The 20,303-nt window shown below is 59.3% G+C and overlaps 1 protein-coding gene across 1 annotated transcript in view; it reads left to right on the top strand.

The window, feature by feature from the left end:
- INTS3 (integrator complex subunit 3) overlaps nucleotides 1-20,303 on the top strand; it is a 37,267-nt gene that overhangs the window by 910 nt on the left and 16,054 nt on the right. Inside the window, exons 2-12 of the mRNA XM_032204656.1 lie at nucleotides 1,323-1,406; nucleotides 2,302-2,385; nucleotides 7,066-7,179; nucleotides 7,398-7,482; nucleotides 8,990-9,056; nucleotides 12,462-12,606; nucleotides 13,462-13,591; nucleotides 16,655-16,752; nucleotides 17,528-17,719; nucleotides 18,658-18,745; nucleotides 19,271-19,350. Of these exons, the coding sequence (XP_032060547.1) occupies nucleotides 1,323-1,406; nucleotides 2,302-2,385; nucleotides 7,066-7,179; nucleotides 7,398-7,482; nucleotides 8,990-9,056; nucleotides 12,462-12,606; nucleotides 13,462-13,591; nucleotides 16,655-16,752; nucleotides 17,528-17,719; nucleotides 18,658-18,745; nucleotides 19,271-19,350 (1,167 nt within the window). The remainder of the gene's footprint in view (nucleotides 1-1,322; nucleotides 1,407-2,301; nucleotides 2,386-7,065; nucleotides 7,180-7,397; nucleotides 7,483-8,989; nucleotides 9,057-12,461; nucleotides 12,607-13,461; nucleotides 13,592-16,654; nucleotides 16,753-17,527; nucleotides 17,720-18,657; nucleotides 18,746-19,270; nucleotides 19,351-20,303) is intronic.

The following is a 20,303-nucleotide window of genomic DNA, read 5'->3' as shown; positions in this document are numbered from 1 at the left end:
AGACATCTTGGGGACATCTTGAGGACACACCATCGGTGGTGGGGCTGTGGGTTGGGTGTTTCTGTCTGGCAGCCCCCTGTGAGGGCTGCAGCTGGTGGAAACCTCTTGTCCCGGGTGTTGGAGCGGAGAAATCGCCCTCTCGGACAGCCGGGGGGGTTGGTTGGGCTTGGTGCTGGGCCGTGAGCTGCTGGAAGTGCTCCGAGGCTGGAATTGGGTTCTCAAACAGCTCGCAGCACGGCTCCCACCTCCTGCTCGGCCCCAGAAGCGAGCCCCGAGCCCATCAGCCCATCGGGGGGGCTCGGATCAGAGCCTTCATCTGGCGCTGAACCTCCTCTCCCGGTGGCCCATTGGCTGCGTCACCTGCCAGCGACTCGTCTCACTCACACCCAGTCCCTCAGCCGCTGGGCCCTGTCCTCCCCTTCAAGGATCCCGCCCGCCTCACAGCGGGGATTTTCACGGGTTTTGCCCCATTGCTCCCGCATAAAGCCGGCCCCGGGCCTCCAACAAAGGCATTATCCCAGCCTTACTGACCGCTGCTGCTCTCACTGCACAGCCACTGACCCCAGCCTCATAGCGACTTCTCCGCAGCCGCTTTGATATGCGGAGAGGTTAATCAGGCCCCTAATCTGCTAATCAGGCCCCTAATTTGCATGACAGGCTGGCATTTTAATCAAGAGATGCCTGTGCAGAAATAACTTGGGAACCTGCCTGCTGCCAGCCTTGCACCACGTCCCCTGCTTGTCCCCAGGGCCACCAGGGCCGTGTTCCTGCCACCAGACCTGGGGTTTTACATGGGGTGGGGGCCGACCCCGCTGTCCCCGCCGTGTTCTGCTGTTCCTGGAGCCATCAGGGGGCTCGGGGGAGGCAGCGCAGGGGCTGCGTTGTGCTGCTGAGGGCCAGCTTTGAAGCCAAAGCCATCGGCTACAGGTGAAATAATTTGCAAAAACCCTGCGAAAAACCACTCCGATCTCTCGAGTGGAGCAGATGTTGCCACGAGCTCCTCTGAAGTCACACCTGCACTGTCACCGTCACACTGACACGTGTTGGGGTGGCCTCCCACTGCTTCACAACCAGGGCTGCTTGCCTGGAAACATCCAAAACTGCTCCTTGTTCTCAGCCAGAACTCTCCAGGGCGTCGAGCAGCCCCAGCAGAAGGTTTCCAGGCTGCCGAGTGGCACCGAGGGGCCTTGCAGAGACCCGGGGCTGCTGCTCGGAGGGAGCTCGTAGAAATCAGCCCGGGCCTTGGCCTCGTGTCGAAATGACAGCAGAATTCCCATCGCTGGGTTTCGGGCCCGGCCCTGACGTTGGCTCTCTCCTTTCAGAGGCTGGAGCGGTGCGTGGGCATCGTCACGTCGCTGACCAGCGGGCTGTCGGAGAGGGAGGCCAACGACGCCCTCAACGCTCACGTGAGTGTCACCTCCTGAGAGGTCCTGCCTGCAGGAACGGCTCCGGGGGTGCTGTGCCCACACACATCGCCTGGGGGCAAGCACAGAGAGCAGGCAGGAGAACAGAGCCTGGGGGACGGAGCCTGCTGCCTTCTCCCCGTTCTCAACCTCTGAAGGATTCTCAGAGCTATTGCGGTGAAAAGACAAAGCAGGGGCACTCTCATCCCCGCCTGGCAGCGTATTTGGAGGCCGAGCCGGGTGCAGCTCTCGCTGAGCGCGTCCCTGCCAGCCTGGAGCGCTGCGCACGTGCTCCTGGTGCTGTTGTTTCTCGTGTATTTTTGTCCTCCTGCACCGCTCAGGTCAGCTTTTTCTTGGCCTCCGAACAGCCGGGCTCCAGCCCGCTGGAAAGGGCAGGTTCAGTCCCCCTGGTGAGGGATGGAGCATTTATTTCCAACTCGGCATGGCCTTAAAATACTTGCCAGCGGGCTGCAGACGTTACCGTATAAGGAGAACTGCCCTGTGACATCTTAACGGGCTCCCAGACTTGTTAGTTGTGTTTTTTCCTCCCCAGAACACCTTGGGCTCTTGGAATCAGCAGGAAAACGTTGCCTCCCCCTTAATGGGGGAAAAAGCTGGCGGCTCAGGCTGCACCCAAGGCTTGGAAGCTCGTGAAATGCCCCATGAGGACAGATGGGGGCTGCAAGGAGACCCCCACGGGTCCCCGGGCTCCTGACATGCAGGATTTGGGGCGTTTTGTTCAAACGGTGCCACCAGGAGCCCTGGGAGGCTCTCTGCGCGTGAGCCTCACCAGTGTGTACCAGTGCTGGGGAGACCTCGTGCGCTTCATGTCCCCTTGTCCCTTTCCTCTGCCGTCCCCCGGCCCGCTCACAGGCAGCGCGTGCTTTTTCTCTCGCAGATATGCAAAGGCACCTCCCAGCACGAGGAGATCTGCCTGGGCCTCTTCACTCTGGTCTTGACCGAACCGGCTCAGGCGCAGAAGGTAAGGCGCGCGCGCGCCCGCTGCGAGCTTCTTCCCGAGGGTTTTTTTTTGCTTTCCAGGCAGCCCGGGATCTGCAGAGGGGCTCCTGGGGAAGTTTCTGGTCTCGTGCAGACACCAGCAGGCGCCTGGCTGCGGTCCTCAGCGCTGAGCCCTGTTTATTGTAGCGGGGCAGTGACTCTGCTTGGACCATTTCTGGTTTCGTTGCGTCCACATGGCGCAGGCGCTGCAGCAGCTGCTGCTGGGGGAATGCAGACGCTGCCACCAGGGAAGGGAGCTTGGCTGGCTTCTTTCACAGCCCTAGAATTAATTGTTTCTCGTTGTGGGAGGCGAGCACTGAGTCTTCGAGAAACCATAAACCCTTTCCCGGCTTCTGCCTTGCCTGTGGAGGCCCAGAACAGATTCGTGTGCTGGGGGCTGGGTGCAGATGCCTACAGAAATAATCGCTTAGACTCTCGAGGAGAAGAAACACGACCAATTCCTAGAGAAAATTGCATGTCAGCAGCTGGCTTCTATTAATTTCGCAGACCAGGTTTAATTTTTAAGTAACTTTTTGATGCTGTTCTACGCTGTGATTCTACAACTGCTGTTAGTTACCTCGGTGAAGATGAACGCTTTGTGTTTTGAGGGCCTCAGACACGGGTTGGGCAGCGTTGCTGCTGGGTGGGGGAGCTCAGGGAGGGAGCTGTGATAGCTGCTCTGTTGGAGGAACCAGACCTAGCTGTAGCAGCCCAAAGGAGAACCAAAAGCACTGCTGGAAGGGCTGCGCGTGGGAAGAGGTGCCCGGGGGGTCCTCGTTTGGATGGGTTTCAGCAAGCAGGTGTTGAGCAGGGCTGGGGAGGGTCGAAGTGGACTCAAAGCAGGAAGACAGCGGCTGCAGCGAGCACAGCGGCGTGCCGTGCCATCAGGGATGTGCTCTGAGCCCTGGCACTGTGCTGGACCAAAGGTGACTCATGCAATATCCTCTCCTGATTTAATCTCTGCTGCGAGGGCAGAGCTCTCCCTGCTGAAGCCGTGGGTCCAGGTCAGCTCCCGGAACGTGTGGCTGTCTCAGCGCTGCTGGGCGCTGAAGTTCCAGCTCTGCTCCCCAGAAATCACAGCTCGAAAGCAAAGCACACTTCTCCTGGGAGTCTTTAGCCCCGGCTGCTCCCAGTGCTGGTCAGGTTGGGTTTCCTTCTGGCTGTTTCGCTCTGCCTCCCTGAAGCCTGCTCGCACAGCCCCTGTCCTGCTGTCCTTCGGCTCCGGCCTGACTCTGCCTCGTGTTCCGGACACCAGATGTTGGACTCAGCTCCTTTCTGAGCAGCTGTGGCACGGGAGCCACCAAATGAAATGCTCTTCTCTCCTCCAGGGCCGCAGCTGGTGGGGAGCACCCGGACCCCGATAGCTGAGCGCAGGTAGTGCAGGGTGCGTGGGGCAGGGGAAGCCGAGGCAGAGTGACTCCAGCGAGCTCCAGCGCTTGGTCTGCGTGGCAATCACACTGCGAGGGGCAGAGCAGAGCTTCTCCAGTGGTTTTCCCTCTGCAATTTCCTCTGGCAGGGGGCGAGCTGTCTGGCTCCGCATGTCCCAGCTGCTGGCGGGCACCCGCGCACTGGGGTAATGAGACGTGGCTGCTCCTCCCGTCCTCCTGCTCTTGTCAGATCTGCTCTGGGGAGCGTGGCCCTTTTTCTCAGGGAGTAATTGGATCTGCTGGGCTCTGATGTCATCTGCTGTTGCCACCTGCCCTGTGTCCAGACGGCAGGGACAGGAAGCCCGGCAGTGATTTTCTGCTGGGTTTCGGGGGTGATTTCTCCTTGCCTTCACTCCCGTGCCTACCAAGAGGGGTTAAGGCTCGCCTGGCAGATAGGGCACCTTGCGGGACTCCTGAGAGAGCTCTGAAATGGGCACACCACGGGCAGAGCTGCGTCCATCCTCCAGCAAGGACCTCCTGCAGGTCCTGGGCATGCAGCGCAGCCAGCCCTGGTCATCCCAGCCTCCGCACCTCTGGGCCTGGGGGAGGATTCCCAGCCTCGGGGGGCATCAAATCCCAGCAGGATGCGGTGGAAGTGGTGCTGCCCTGAATCGAGCACAACCCCTGCAGGCTTTGCTCTCCTCCACGAGCCCGTTGGTTTGCCCAGGGAGGAAGAAAAAAAAAACAAAAAAGTCAAGACTGCTGCAGCGAGCTGTGTTTATGTTCAAGGGTACTCATGTGCTCGTTGCCCTAGGAGCCAGGCAGGGCTGTGCGGTCAGTGCTGCAGCCCCAGCACGCCTGCAGAGGCATCTCCTGCCATCTGCTCGGGCATCTTGTGCTCCTTATCAGGCGCCCGGTCCCCGCGTGCTGCTGGGGCTCAGCTGGCCCCGTGGCCGTGCCGTCCCCCAGCTGCTCCTGCTGGTGTTTGGAGGTGCAGGCGCCACCGTTTCCTCCCGGGGGGTCGGTTACAGCATCTCCCTTCTTGGGAGGGGGCTGAAGCTGCCCCAGGAACTCGCCGATGAGGTGAAGAAGCAGCGGCCAGCCCTGGCGGTGGGCACGCAGCTCTCCTCCTCCTCCTCCTCTTCTTCCTCCCCCCTCATTGCCCTGACGCTGCAGCCGGGGGAGCTGAGCCGTGCTGAGCTCCCCCAGCTGCGAGGAGGGCCGCCTGGCCGCCTCCCAGCACCCGGTGACAGCCCCTGGTGTGTCACTTCGCCCTCCTCCGCCTGCCACCCCTCGCTTTAATTAACGCCGGGCTGCGGGATCAGAGGGCACGGAGCCCTCCCCGACAGCTCCCGACATCTCCTCCGGCAGCCGTCTGCCTGCTGGGGGGGGCCTCTCCCCCTCTCCGTGCCTGTTTTCTTCCCCCTCACATATCCCTCATTTAAAGCAAACATTTATCATTTGCTCCTTCCTGTTAATTAAATGGCCTGCGCGAGCGGCGGCTCCGATCTGCCGAGAGCGGGGAGGAGGCGACGGATCGCGTGCAGCCTTGGCAATAAGCAACAACTTCAGGTCCTCTCCCCGCCCCCTCGGCAGCCCTGAGGATTTTTCTCCGAGCACTTTTGGGTCCTCGCTGCCATCCTGGTGCCCGAGGCTGTTTATGCAAGGGTCCTGTCGGGGCTGTGTGAGCAAGCAGGGAAGCGACAGGGCTGTGAGGTTGGTGAAAGGGGATTTGTGCTCCTCCGGTTGTGTCGGAGCAGGCGTCAGGAGCGTCCTTTGTGTGGGTTGTGTTGTGGTTTTCTGCCGTGTTTGGCGTTTTGGGGAAGTTGGCAGCGAGCGAGGTGAAGGGAGAGCTGCCAAACCTCCGTGGGTGCCGGGGTGGTGATGCCCTTCTCCTGGGACTGACACCGAAGTGAGTTCCCTGCAGCATCTCTCCCGGCTGCTCGCTGCAGCCTGCCAGGGTCAGCCCAGCCCATCGGGAGCTAATCCATGCTCTGAGCTGTGTCAGAGGACCCGGAAGTGGCTTTAAATGCAGAATTGGGCACTGAACCTCCTGCACGGCCACCAGAAATCCAAAAGGCAGGTGTGTGACCCGGAAAAGGAGCTCCAGGAATGCAGCAGAAGCTCCTGAGTGCCAAGAAAAGCTGCTAAGGTGAGAAGCGTTCACCTCCCTGCTGCTCCTCGGGGCGCAGAAACAAACCTGCCCGTGAGAGATGGGTGAGGAGCAGTGGGTGGTCACCCTGAGCCCGCAGAGGAGGATGCAGGCAGGGCAGGGGCCTGACAGCGCTGGCGTTTTCCAAACAACGAAGGAAAAACCTTGAGTCTGGGCAGAGCTCAGGGGAATTGGCATCCCGGGCTGGCTGTGTCCCGGGCTGCCTCCTCGCAGGCATTTTCCCTGATGGATGTGCTGCTCCTCCAAAGGAGAGGCCTGATCCTGGCCAGGTAGCAGCCTGCGTGGAGACACCGAGTCTGGCTCTGCTTTGCGGGTACCCGTTTAGCATTTCAAAAGCAATTGGAGGTCCCCAAAAGACTTCACCTCTCGGGTTCTGATTCGTTGTGTTGTTGCTGTAGTTTTGTTTTTATTTCTGTCAGCAGTGCTCTATGAGAAAGGCAGGGAGAAAGCCTGAGCACGGGGAGCCGCATCAAAGGGATCTTTTGAGGCCTCATTAACTCTCTAAAGGAGGATGCAGAGAGCAGACCCCTGCTCTCTGGAATATCATGACATTTACCGGCGCAAATTAACATTCGTTCAGACCTCCTTAGCAAATTACTTCCTCGGCGCCCTCCACCCCCTGCTGCCCTGAGCCGAGGGGAAGGGAGAGCCAGCACCTTTGCTCTCTGGCCAGCATTTTTCCTGGCTGCTGGCCGATAAGGTCCTTCCTCCCCCTATCTGGATGGGGGCTGTTTATTCATTGATCCTTCCCAAGGACCGGTGGCTGTCTTTCCTCTCCGGTATTGGTCTGTCCGGAGCTGTGGCAGAGCCCGGGGAGGGGATGGGGGAGGTTGTTGTGAGCCACCTGACGGTGTCTGTGAAACCTTTGGCCCCCAGGGCTGAACCCAGCGCATCCAGCTGGCATTTGTGATGGAGGATTAATGGCTCGGCCTGGCCTGGCCCTGGGATGCTGATTCAGGTCACCCCACGGAGCCTGCCTGCCTTGATGTTCCTCCTTCCCTGAGATGAATTTATTTGCTGTTATCTAATCAGGTTTTGATTAAAAAAAAAAAAAAACCACCAACGGTATGTTTTCCATCGTGCTCCTTTATCTGTAAGCATCTCCTGCCGTTCTCTGCTGCAGTGCTACCGGGACTTGGCGCTGGTGAGCCGAGATGGCATGAACATTGTCCTCAACAAGATCAACCAGATCCTCATGGAGAAGTACCTGAAGCTGCAGGACACGTGTCGGACCCAGGTGAGGAGAGGTCAGAGCCCCAGAGCCCCCCCTCCTGCTGCCAGCCTGGCAGAGGACGAGCAGAGGGTGCTGGAGCCAGGGGGGCTTGGGGACAAACTCCTCACGTCGTGGAAGGGAAATTGGGGTGGTGGCGTTTGCCACAGGGGCACCCGGGGTGTTGTGGGGAGGTGTCGTGGGAGGCTCTGGCAGGACCTGCGCTCACCTCTCCCCCCATCCAGCTGGTGTGGCTGCTGCGGGAGCTGGTGAAGAGCGGCGTGCTCGGCGCGGACGGCGTCTGCATGACCTTCATGAAGCAGATCGCAGGTGGGTTCCGTGCTGCAGGCAGCAGGATCTGAGCTGCTCGTGCCAGCAGGCTGGGCAGGCAGCAGGGCGCGTGGTGGAATCGGATCCAGAGCCCGGGCTGCTGCACGGCCAGGTCCCAACAGGCTCCCCGCGTCGCAGGACCCGGGACAGGCAGGAGCAGAGCTCGCTGGCAGGCGCTCAGCCTGCCCCAACCTGTCTGGTGAGGAAATCTCTCCAGGAAGGATGGGGCAGAGGACAAACCCTCACGAGTCTGTTGCTCCCAACAGCCTCTACGAGGAGTGAATCAGAGAGAGCGAGCCAGGAGGCTTCTGGCAAATGCTGGAACAGGAACCAAATTAGTTCCTGCTGCTGCCAGCTTGTCGCGAGCACCAGGATCATCCCCGCTCCCTGCTCTGACCTGGGTGATGACAAGAGCCGTGTGGCCCATCAGAGATGTGGTGTGAAGGCAGGAGCTCTCGCAGGGAGCTGGGGCTGCCCGTCTGGAAGCCCGCAGCGCGTTCCCAGCGGGCCTGGTGTGAGCACCCCACACTCGTGCGCGCACACACGCCTTTCCGGATTCACAGGAACGGTGCCTCTTCCGTGTTCCCTGCTCAGCCCTGGTGCTGGCCACAGCGGGGGAATTAATGTCCCACCATAAAAACCTGACATTGTGTTTTTATTGTGCGCGCCCGTGACGCGGGGCTGGGCGGCCTGGATTGGAAATTGCTAGGTCTGCTCTTCAGGGGAGGAAGAACGGGGAGGGAGGGGACAGAGTCCTGAGCGGGAGCCAAGCTGTCCTGGCCCTGTTGTCGCAGTGTAAACAGAGCATTTAAAAACCCATCGGCGAAGGCATCCCTTGTTTCCCCTTGCTTACACCTCCCCGTTCAGGGCCCCCACAGTTCTGGAAGGCCGCCGCCGCTTCAATTCTCACCGCATTTACGATGCCTTAATTGTCGTGACCCCATTGTTTTGGCCGTACCCCTGCCGCAGGAGGCCCTCGGCTCCTCGTGGCTTTGGCCACGGGCTCCAGCCTCGTGCCGAAGGGCCCCGCTGAGAGGGCGAGACTCTGCTTTGACACCTGGCCTTCGCTGGAGAGCTCGGGTGTTCTTTGCAGATGCCGTGTCCCCGTTGTAGGCTCAGCAGCTGGGAATGTGTTTTTGTTTTGGTTTGTTTTTCCCAGCTACTGAATCTCGCCCCTTTCTGGCTTCTCCTCTGCTTTCCAGAAAGAATAATCCCTGGCTCCATATTCCAGTTCTTCTGCAGGATTGCAGTAAAGACTCCCTGATCCCCTAACAGAAAGCCAGTCTGCTGCCCTTCTAAGCACGCTATCAGCACATCTCGGAACAGCCAAGCGTGTGCAGCAGGCAGAGTAGGAGCAGACAGCAGGATGTGCTCCAGAGCCCTTAATTAGCTTCCCCTGGCTGGGGGTGCGGGGTCTGAAGCCGTCGGTGGTCCAGCTGAATGCGGCAGCAGAACCACACCGTTAATCTGACTGTTTTTTCTCTCCTGCATTGTTTCCCACTTTCAGGCGGGGATGTGACTGCGAAGAATATCTGGCTGGCCGAGAACGTCCTGGAGATCCTGACGGAGCAAAGGTACGGAGCTCGGGAGGCAGTGGCAGAGGCTGGTGCCATCAGGAGAGCAGCAGCCGGGCGTTAGGTGGCTGAGAGCGCGCCTCAACTGCCCGCCAGGAGGGTTTGTCGTCCTGCACCATGCACGAGAGGCAGGTTTGGGAGCAGCACTTGAAGCACCGGCTCAAGTGGAAGTGCGTTGATGGGGTTTCCTGTGCAAAACACCTCTGTGTTCCCTTAACGTGTCACCAAGCACATTGCTGGCTGTGCCACGAAGCCCTCGCTCTCAAAGGGCTGTGTGTGGGAGCAAACCTACACGGGATTTGGAGGGGGGCTGCGTGCCACGCTAGGTAGGATGCTCTGCCCGGGCTGGTGCCTGTCCCGCAGCCTCCCGCGGGCGTTGCAGGAGGACACGGCTGTGCCGCAGCGTGCAGCACCTGGGCCGTGCCACGGCAGCACCCGGCGTGTGGAGGAGCACGCGTGGCCCCCGAGCAGCATCCCAGGAATATTTTCTTCCTGCGTTTCCTGAGCTGCGGGGGAGGTGTTCCTTTCGCAGGAGTAGGACAGAGTTAATTGCCCAAAAAGCTTCCTGTGTTTAAACAGCTCCTGCTTCGTCGGAGCTGCAACTTTAATTTGTTGGGGACGAGCCATCTGGGAAGTATTGTCCTGTGGGTTCAGCATTGTCCTTTGTTGGCAAAGCAGCCGCTAATTGATGATAAGCAGAATTCCTAGCTGCAGCCCTCAACTGGGCAGAGTCATTATTTTTAAATAGCCTATAGCTTTTCACCAAGCGCTGTCTATAATAGCAGCGATTCTCCTCAAATCGCTTATTACTGTGGTTAACAATCAAGTTGTTAAAGCATTTATTTGGCCACGGCTAACAGTCCTGGTGATTTGTCTCCGGGATTAGCTGTGCCGATGCGCGATGCGCGCTGCCGTGAGTGCCATCTAGTGCCCTGCTGCACGGGCTCGCTGTAGGAACCGTGGAGAGACCCTCCGAGATCTTCCAGGCTTCTCTGACCTTTGCTCCTTGGCAGCATTTCCCCGGCTCCCTTCGTGCTAAGCTCAGCTCTTCCATTCCCAGCTGCTTCCAAGCTTTACCCGCTGGTAACGTGGTCTCGCCGTGCGCTGGTGCTGCTCGCTGCTGCCAATCCGCGCCTCGGAACATCCCCGAAGCTCTGCTTGTCTGGCCAAAGCACGTTACAGCTCTTGCCTTGCAAATGAGTAACTGCAAACAGCTGGACTGCGGGAGAAACAGCTTCTTGCTGGCGATTCGAGTCCACATCTGGCCTCGGGTCTGCAGGAGACAGCCCAGCGCACTAAATATTCGCTGAGCTCGATGACTGAAGGAGCCTGACAGGAGCAGATGTGGAAGGAAAAGGCTCGGCCCCTGCTGAAGGTGCTGCTGGAGTGTCCGGGGAACATCCTGCAGCAGCTCAGAAACCCTGCACGAGGAGAGCTGAGACCTGAGAGCGAGCCCAGGGGAGAACCTGCAGCTCTCCGCAGGGATTTACGCCCTTTGATCAGGGGGAAAGGCAGAGCTTTAATTAAAGCCACGCATGTGAAGAGCTGATGCCACGTTCAGAGTGTTGAGTGCTTGGTTTAATTAAAAGCAGTAACAACAAAGCTGCTGTTCAAGCACTGGAGGGGAGGCCACTCCACTCCCTCTCGGAAGCCAGCCGATAATTTCGCTGCTAATGGCTGCGCAGCGCTTCCTCCAAGCGTTTTCATCTTCCCTGCCTGCCCGATCGATGAATCCTGGGGCTGTGGGTGGCTTCTGACCCCCCCCTTTGACAGCATTTTTCTTATCTGCGCGGCTCTCATTGGGAAAAGGGGGAGATGCTGACCTGACAGCCCCCGGGATCCCGGCCTTAATTACTCCCACATCCTCCCTAGACGTAACCTCGCGCAGCGCCGCCCGGCCACGCCGCCCGGCCGCCTAATTAATCAGCTCCTCGCAGCCAGCTCGATGCAGCGAGAAGAGCCTGGGAAAGCAAGCACTTGTCACGTCTTCTCGGGCTCCCCCCCGGTGATTTAGGGCAGCTGACTCATTTGCCACCGGGCTGGTGTCTCTTCAGGTGGCGGTGGCGTTGCAGCTGCCGCGCGCAGCGGTGCCACTTCTGCGGGGCTCTGATTTACGGCCGGCTGAGCCGGGAGATGCTGCGGGTTCTCCATCATGCGGGAGGCACCGAGCCGGCCTGGCCCGTTCTTGGCATCCAGCGCGAACAGCCAGGCTGACTCGGTCGTTTTTACGGACCCAGAGTATTTATTGTTGCAGTTAGATAAGGGAGGGTGAGAACGCGGCACACCCAGCGGGCAGGGCGCTCGCGGGAGCCGCGGCGGCTGGCGGCCGCACTCTGCCACAGGAGCAGGGCTGTGGCACCCACCCATACAACTGGGAAACAAAGCTGCTCGCAGAAAGCCATCGGAGCACTGCTCGGTGAGCTGCCTTGCTCTCCGAGGGTGTAGAAGCAGAGCATGACCGTGCCTGTGGGCACTCGTGCTGCTGGCGAGGCTCGCTGCATCCTCTCACCTCTGTCCTGCTCCGAGGGGGATGGATTCCTGTGCTGTGCTGTCTGTCCTGGTGCGGTTTCCAGACCTTCTCTACGTAGCTAGATCCATCCTCTTGCAAATCTCCTCATCCCCAGCTCTCTCCTGGGTGGTTGAGATGGGGCAGCAGCAGCTCTTCATCCGCCCCCGAGCTCCACGTGCTGCTCCAGCCAAGGAAAAGGGACAAGTGCTGATTTCTTTGCATCCCTGCTGCTGTGCTGCCGCTCCCCTCGGGCAGCACAAGGGGTGGCTTTCCGCTCGGCAGCACCACGTGCCTCAGCTACGTGCGAGGCACCTGCTTCGTGAGCAGCCCGTTGAGGCAGGCAGCGTGGAGCCATGCCCATGAGGGAAGGTCCTTTGTGCTTGTCCTGCTGCCTTGTGTCTTGCTCGGTGCTGGATGGCTGCAGAGACAGGAGGAGATGCTCCTGTGGCAGGCAGTGCTAGCGTCGAGGCCGAGTCTGTTCATGGAGCTGCTCCCTGTGCTCACCCTGAGCACGTTATCGCTTGCAGTTGTGAGTAGCTCAGTTTGTTGTGGCTCTGAGCACTTCTGTTGCCCTGGAAATCTAACCCAGCAGCTCCTGTGTGTGTCTGCCACCCTGCCACAGAGCTTGGGTCCGAGCCCCTGGCTGGCAGACTGTGATGGGACCCTCCATGGGGGAGGAAGGGGTGGCCTGAAGTGTAACAAGAGCTGGCACGGAGGTGGTTGTGGAGGGCAAACAGTCGGTGGGTGAACGTTTTCCAGGCTGGAGTCCCTGCCCTTGCTCCTTTCCTCAGCACTTGGTTTCTTCTGGTCTCAGTCTCTCTCTCTGTATATAATTTCTTGTTGTGGTTCCCTCTAAGATGTGGCTGAAAACATTTTTTTTTTCCTTCCTTTGGCAGAGAGTGGGTCCTGAAAAGCAGCATCTTGATAGCGATGGCGGTGTACACCTACCTGCGGCTCATCGTGGACCACCACGGAACATCTCAGCTCCAGGTGCTCCGCCAGAAGGAGGTGGATTTCTGCATCTCCCTCCTCCGCGAACGGGTGAGCGAACTGGGGGACGGCTGGGAGGGGAGGCCTGGCTCCCTGGGGTGGCTGTGCCTGCCTGCGTGGCGCTGCCTGTGCTCCTCGTGCCCTGCTTGTGTAGGAAAAGCTGACTCCTCGGGGTCACCCCAGCGTGCACCCTGCTGGCACCGGTGCCTGGTTTGTTCCCACCGCAGGCTGTGAACAGCTTTTGAACCATTTTGAGTAGGCTGCCTCGTTCCAGCCTGTTCTATTCAGACCACAAGGTTTGAAAGCGTTCCCTTGCTGCTGCTGTGGTGCCTCGGTGGTAGTCTCAGCTTAAAATAGCCGCAGGAATATCAGCTCCTCCCTTAGGGAGGCAGCTGGTAGCCTCGCAGGCTGGTGGAGAACATGATAGCCAGCTCCGGGCCACTCTTAGGCCATCCTGTGCAGGAGAATCCACCAGCTCCAGGTGCTGGCTGGTGTCCTTGGGCTCAGCATCCTCACCCTGCGGGCTGTGAGGTCCCCGCTCTCCCCTTGCTCCGTGCTGGGCAAGAAGGACCAAGCGCGGAGTCGGAGCTTCAGAGACTGGCTGCGGTCCTGGAGACAAAATGCCAGATTTATGGGCTGATTGTTTGCTTTGCAAGAGAGGGAACATTTTAAAATAGCCGTTGACCTTCCCGCCTGTCACCCTGCCTCTCAGAACCTACTCACTTCAAAAGAGGGGCAGGCTGCCAGGGGCAGGAGTGTAGATATTGTGCAAAGAGTGAATCATCTGGAGCCGGCGGTAAGGTTGAAGGACTGACTGTTCCTCCCTTCCCCTCCTCCCCCCAGCGCCTTCCCCCTGCTTGGGAGCAGGTAAACACTCGGTGAGACTTTTTCCTCTTCTTCCCCCAGTTCATGGACTGCTTCATGGTCGGCCGTGACCTCGTGCGGCTCCTGCAGAACGTGGCGAGGATACCGGAGTTTGAGCAGCTCTGGAAGGACATCATCCACAACCCGCAGGTCCTCAGCGCGCAGTTCACAGGTAGGCAGGGCCAAAGGGGCGGCCGGATCCGTCCTGCCCTGCCCACGGGCAGGGAACAGCCCCTGCCGTGTCCCCAGTAGCCCCGAGCCACCCCGTGTGCCTTTGGCAGGCTGCTGACGCCGCTGTCAGTCCGTTACAAAGCAAAACACGCCGGGCGTGGGGGCTCTTCCCAGATGCTCTCTTAGCTCTCCCTGCACGCTCTGCTCTATAATTACCCCGTGTGATCCCACCTCCGTCGGTGTGGGGGCCCACGTGGCTGTTTGCAGAGCCTCTCTCGCTGCTGACTAGGAGGAGATGCCTCCAAAGGCAGCTTGCCGCTGGCTGCAGGGGGCTTTGAAGAGCGGGTGGTTTGAGGGGGACGTAAATGCAGCTGGGCCACAACAGTCATGGAATCGTATTGCTGGTTCTGGACTTCACGCTTCCATAACCACAATTAGTGTTTTTAATCACCTGATTTATAAGCAGAAGGCCAGAGATATAAAGTGTCTGAGTTCTTCAGACTCTCCAGAAGAGACCTCAAGGAACCAAGAAGCCCAGAAGGTGCAGCAGCTGACACTTTCTAAATGGGTTTTCATTTCTCCCAGTAGCTTTCCACTCTTGGTGTGTCAAACGCGCAGCTGTGAAGCACTCTGCGTAGTCTGGGTTAAAATAGATGTGATGGAGAGAGTGTTACATTTATAATTTTTATTGCTATAAATTATTCACTTCACTAGGGGCTGTCACATCATTATCTGTCTGCAGCAATTCGAGGGAGCCTTTGGAAACGGGGCTTTAAAGTGTTCTTTGCCCACCCCCCAGTGCCTGCTCTCCTCTCAGGGGCCGTGTTAGCGTCACTTTAAAGATCTCAGATTATGCTCAGGGAAACTTGCAGCGCATCATTTGATTAAATGCTCCTTAAGCTCTGCGATCTCTGGCTTCTTCTCCATCTCCAGAACCTCTCCTGTCATGGCCGGTCTCTGCTGAGGTTTGCCAGCTGAAGGGCTGCAGGGACCGAGTTTTCCTCTCTGGGTGTCGGAGCTGGCTCGTGGAGGCAGAGGAGACCTGGTCCTGCCCTAAGGGAGGCTCAGCCCTGCCTCTTCTAACAGAAGCCTTTCTACTAGAGGCATTCCCAGTTCTGTCTGGATCTGTGCACCTGCTCATGCTTCTGGAGCATCCTGGGGCATCTAACAAGCATCCCTGTGGCTTCTCTCCCTCCCCACGCTGGTAGGGGCAGCGGTCGGGGTGATTTTCCTGGTTTGCTGCAGTTTTAACCAAACGACCCTGCAAAGCGATCCCTGACATCGGCGCTCCCGACTCGTTCTCTGCTGACAAGCAGCAAACTCCCTGCAGCTTTTGCCCTTTCTCCTGCGGTTCTGTTTTTCTCCTGTTTAGCACCGCCACCGCCAGCCCGTGGCATTGCCCGCCGATGCACAAAGGTGAGACAACGCCTGGGCAGTGCATGTGCTGCTGAGCGTGTCCCCGTGCAGTTCCTGCTGCGGAGCGGTGGCGTTTTACCCGTGGCCTTGCAGCTCTGGGTGCGGCGGGGAGAAGCGAGCTCTTCCTGGCTGTGCACAGCAGCAGCCTCTGGGCTTTTCCTCCCCATCCCGCAGAGGACCCCGCAGCCGGCTCGGGGGGCTTCAAGCAGAATCTCATCTGTCCAGGGCACTCATCAGGGCTGTTTCCTGATTTTTGGTGCAGTTCTGGCCACGCTAATGACCCAGCAAAATAGTCCCTAAGCCGGGGCCGATGTCGGTGCTCCTGACTCATTTTCTGCTGACAAGCAGCAAATTCCCCACGGCTTTTGCCCTTTCTCCCGTGGTTCTGTTTTTCCCCTGTTTCACACCACCGCCAGCAGCCGGGGGCATTGCCCGATGATGCACAAAGGTGAGGCAACGCCCGGGCATGATCCATAAAGCCGAGACAACGCCTGCGCCTGGCTCGTGCTTCGGAGCCTGCTCCCCAAAATAATTCCCCTGCAGTTGGCCTTTTTCATAGGACTTATTCTTTGCCCTCTTGCCGCCTGCTGAGAGCGTGCCGTAATTGCTCTGCGAGGTGGCTGTCAGCCCCAGCAGCCGCCGGCACACACGCTCAGCTCCGTGCTGCTCTGATCCAAGCCAGGCTCGCCGAGCTCTGTGCTTCCGTGGCTGGAGCTCGAGCCCAGCAGCACCGAGCTCCGGGTTCAGGATCCGTCCCTCCGAGGGACGTTGTGCCGGGAGCTTTTCACCGGTGGGGTGTTCCTGTGGCCGTGCAGCCTTTCTCTGAGCTCTGCAGGAGCTTCCAGCCGTGCTCCCTGCTCCGAAGCTTCCCCCCAGCCGTCCCCCAGGTGCGACCTGGCTGCGTGGTGCAGCAAAAGCCCCCGAACGGGGAGGGCGAAGCGCACCTCCTGCCTGCAGCATCCCCGGCGCCCGCCTGTCTGCGGCGGAGCTGGCGGCCTTGTAAATCCTTCAGGTCTTGCCGAGCGGCAGCAGAGCCTCTCTGCTCAGGTCATAAATTCCTCCTCTTCCAGCTGCCCGGGAATGATGAGTGGCTCTTGCAGCCTCCCCTTCTGCTTTCCTCCCCTCTGTTCTTTACGCACGAGTTGTTTTTTTTCTTATGTCTGGTCTTCATCTTCACATCTGGGCGCCTTTACGCCAGGGGAGGAGCTGGACTTCGATCCTGGTAGAGCCCTGGATGTGGGCTCTTTTATGCCAACCCTGCTTTTTGGTGCCAACTGCTCCGTCTGAAACCGTCAGCTGGGGTGGGACGAGTGGCAGGGACAAGCCTAAGGTCATCTTTGTGCCTCCTGGCAAGATATGGGAGATGTACTGTGGTGGTTATAGCTTGCACGTTGGTGTCTGGGCTTCCTCACCCAGACCTTACCCCTGCCTTCTGGTCACTGATGTCCCCACTGATCCCTGGACAGATGTTTTAGTAGACCTTTCAAGCCAAAATCATGATCTCTTTCCAATGCTTGTGGCCATAGGGAAACAGAGCTTAACGCTCTGACCTGAACCCACTGAGGACGTTGGTAAATCCCCACGCAGATCCCGTTCGGTGCTGTCTGTGGCTCTGTGCAGACGCTAAGCCCCGTCTGTCTCTCCCCAGGTGTCCTGCAGCTCCTCCAGTCGAGGACTTCTCGCAAATTCCTGGCGTGTCGCCTCACCCCCGACATGGAGACCAAGCTGCTCTTCATGACCTCGCGGGTGAGTCCCCCGCACTCGCTCGGGGTCCTGTGCCAGCACGGGGGAGGAGGGCGCTCATCCCTAACGGGTCCACCCTGCACCAGCTCCATGCCCACGTGGGGACAGGGAGCAGCACACCCACGCCTGCTGCTGCCACGGTTCAGCAGGGAAGGTTTCTGCGGGGTGAAACGGTGCAAGCAGCTAAAAGGAAAGGGCTGTCCGGGGCTGGTACAAATGTTCTTTGCTTCTGGCATCTAATGGCAACGAGAGGAGGAAAGACTGCCCAGCAGGAGCTGATGTAGCTGGGCCCGAGACATCCCTGCTATTCATTAAAAGGCACAAAACGGCTTTGCAGGGGAACATTGCTCCTGGCTGGCCGCTTTCCAAGGCAAGCGCTTTCTCTGAATGGCTGCGATGCGGTGGGTTATCAGGGCTCTGACAACAGCAGCGCTGTTCGAGAGAGGCCAGGAGCTGCGCTGCGACAGCACGGGGGTTAACCCTTATCTGTGCTCGCACGCCAGGCAGGGCTGCTCCCCCCTCGCCGGGCTGCGCCGCGTGCTGCGCGCGGGGCGTGTGGTCCCGTCCGCTCGGCTGGAGGCGCGCTGCACAATGGCCCCTTTGCTTCCTCCAGCTCTCTGCCAACGTGGGGCTGGTGGGGAAGCAGGGTGTGAAGGGGAGCCTGCCAAAAGAGGCAGCTTGCAGGAGGGCAGATGAGCCCGTTGGTGGTTCTGGTGTTTTTTTTTCTAACCTTTCCCCGAGCTCTGAGCAAAACCCGTGGCTCCCCCTTCCCCTCCAGGTGCGGTTCGGCCAGCAGAAGCGGTACCAGGACTGGTTTCAGCGGCAGTACCTGTCCACCCCCGACAGCCAGTCCTTGCGCTGCGACCTCATACGCTACATCTGCGGCGTGGTCCACCCCTCCAACGAGGTGCTCAGCTCCGACATCCTCCCGCGCTGGGCCATCATCGGGTGGCTGCTCACCACCTGCACGGTGAGTCCTGCGGGCCAGGGGCACCCTCGGCTCCTTCTGCCCGTCCGGCAGCTCGGGGAGCACCTTCTTCCAGCAGTAATCTGTAAATTATTCCCAAGTAAATTGTTCCCAACCTCCAGCCAAGCCTGAGAGCGGGTCACGGAACTGCGTGGGATCCCTTCCCCGCACGGGGAGGGTAACCTGCTGATGCTGAAAGCTGCCGGGGGAGATTGGGGTTAGGCTTTGCTGGCTGGGCTGGAGGAGAGTTGCAGAGCAGCAATTAGGACGTCGGTCTTTGTTCTGGGCTCTGCATTCCAGTCCTGGCTCTGCTGCATGGTGGAGCCTTTGGGATTGGCTTTCCCAGCATGAACTTCACCGTCTCACTTCTAGCTTGTCACGCACTTTGCTTTTGTGCCTGGACAAATCTTGGAGGCCTCTACGGTTAAAGCAGGATGTGAGAGCACACAGCCCGAGGCCTCCTTACAGCCTCGATCGGGGCTCCCTCCTCCCAGGCAGTTCCTTGTCCCTCCCAGCACTGCACTGTGCAGCGCCTGTCAGACAGCAGAAGCTGGAGAGGAGGCTGCTGCTGTGCCCATGAACGCGTGGCAGATGAGGCCAAACGAGATGCGGAGTCCAGTCCAGCACCACTGCAGGTTGTAGCCCCGTAGAGCACGTGGCTGGTGTCTCAGTCTTGGAGCTGCCTTGCCCTCTGCTGCTCTGCTTATTCTGGCTGGAGCTGCCTTCAGAGCAGACAGGTTTCTTCAGGAATTTCCCACCTGGTCTGAAAACCCACCCAGAGCAGCAGCAGGAGCCCAGGGGAGCTGGAGCCAGCCCTGCCTTGTGCTGGTGGTGGGGAGAGCATCGCTGCCCCTCCTCGTGCAGCAGCAGGGCCCGGCACGTTGGGTGTGCAGAGACCGGTGCTCAGCACTCACTAATTAACTTTTATTTTCCTTCTGTAGTCCAACGTTGCTGCTTCGAATGCCAAACTGGCCCTGTTCTATGACTGGCTCTTCTTCAACCCCGAGAAGGACAGCATCATGAATATAGGTACCTCGGAGCCCATCTCTGAATGGGGTCAAAGAAGGGGTTAACGGCTTCCAGAGCTGGTGGAGCCAGTGGGATCTGGTGGGGAAAGCCCAGCAGATTATCTCCAAAGAGCATCAGTTCCCTCCCCTGCCCTGAGCTCCTGGGGTCTGGCAGCTTGCAGGGGAGCTGCTCTGTTGGAGCCCCTTTTAATTGTGGCTTTCGCCACGTGGCAGCAGCAAGCCTCTTCCCTGAGGTCCGTGGCCAGTCCCAGCGTGTCCCTCCCTGCGTGCCTGGCTGCAGGGCTGTCCCCAGGCTTGGGGCACGTGCGTGGGGACTGGCAGAGCCCTGCTGCTGCCCGCAGGGAACCTGCTTTGTGCCTGCTGCTTAAAGCCCAGATGTTATTTAGGAGCTGGATGAGGGCAGGGGTGCAGAGGAGCCAAAAGAAGGGGGTTCCCTCTGCAATGGAGGGGCAGCAGGGTGGGGGAGAGAGGAGGGTGTTGGTATTTTTGGGCTCTCAGCACGGTGTGCCCTGCTCTCTCCTTCCAGAGCCTGCCATTCTCGTGATGCACCACTCCATGAAGCCTCACCCTGCCATCACCGCCACGCTGCTGGATTTCATGTGCCGGGTGAGCCCCAACCCTCGCTCCCAGGGGAGTTCCCTGGCTTGCCAAATGAGTTGCGTGACCAGGGTTGAGTGGTGGTGGCTTTGAGAGCAGGGTCCACGTGGTCCCTCTGCCACCAGTGGGACAGGGACTCCTGTCCAGCGTGAAGAGAGGATGGTGAGGAGGAAGGGAGCCCCGCGGGCCATCTCCCCGCTGCCTAAACCACCCAGCTGAGCAGAAGTCACGCTCCAAAGAGAGCTGGTCACTGTGCCAGCCCCTGGGGCTTGGTTTAGCCTCATCTGCTTGCTCCTGGTGCACGGGAGTGGAAGTGTGCTGGGCAGGGAGCTGCTCCCTTAGGGATTGCAGCCGTGCTCTCCTCTGAGCCATCCCCGCTGCCCATCGCTGGTGCCCGAATGCATTGGGGTAGGTCGGTGCCTTCCCTCCTGTGCTGAAACTGGCTGGCTGCACAGCCTGCTCCCCACGAGCTGCCCCTCGGTCTGTGCTGGACAGTCCCACAGGGCAGGCACCAGCAGTGCAGGCACAAGCAAGGCAGATGTCTTCACCCCCCAGGGAGTTCCTGGCGCAAAGGCCGCTGCACCCCGCAGTGAGGGCATTTCAGAAATCCCTAAAGCCAGCGATAATTGAGCTGCAAAACAGTGTCATCTCACTTCAGAGAAACAAACAAACAAAAAAAAGCTGTTCCCCCCTTCCTTTTTTTTTTCTTTTCCTGCATTCCTCAGTGCATCATCTGGTTTTGCACTGTGCCTCTCGATTGCGAAACAGCCCGCGGAGCAGCTCCGAATCTGCCGGCAGCCCGAGAGAGCCCTTTTAACCTCCCCTTACCTATGCTAAGTTACAGAGGGATTTTTCCCCGACTGATCTGCCAAGACCCTAGTCAGGCATGCTGCTGTGGAGGCTCAGCTAAACGATTTGCCTCTTCAAACCAGCCACCAGGGGCTTCTGTGAGTCCGTGTGGT

The sequence above is a fragment of the Aythya fuligula genome, chromosome 28 (genome assembly GCF_009819795.1).
Source record: "Aythya fuligula isolate bAytFul2 chromosome 28, bAytFul2.pri, whole genome shotgun sequence".
NCBI lineage: Eukaryota > Metazoa > Chordata > Aves > Anseriformes > Anatidae > Aythya > Aythya fuligula.
The sequence above is the reverse complement of the archived record's forward strand: the minus strand, read 5'-3'. Positions and strand labels throughout refer to the sequence as shown.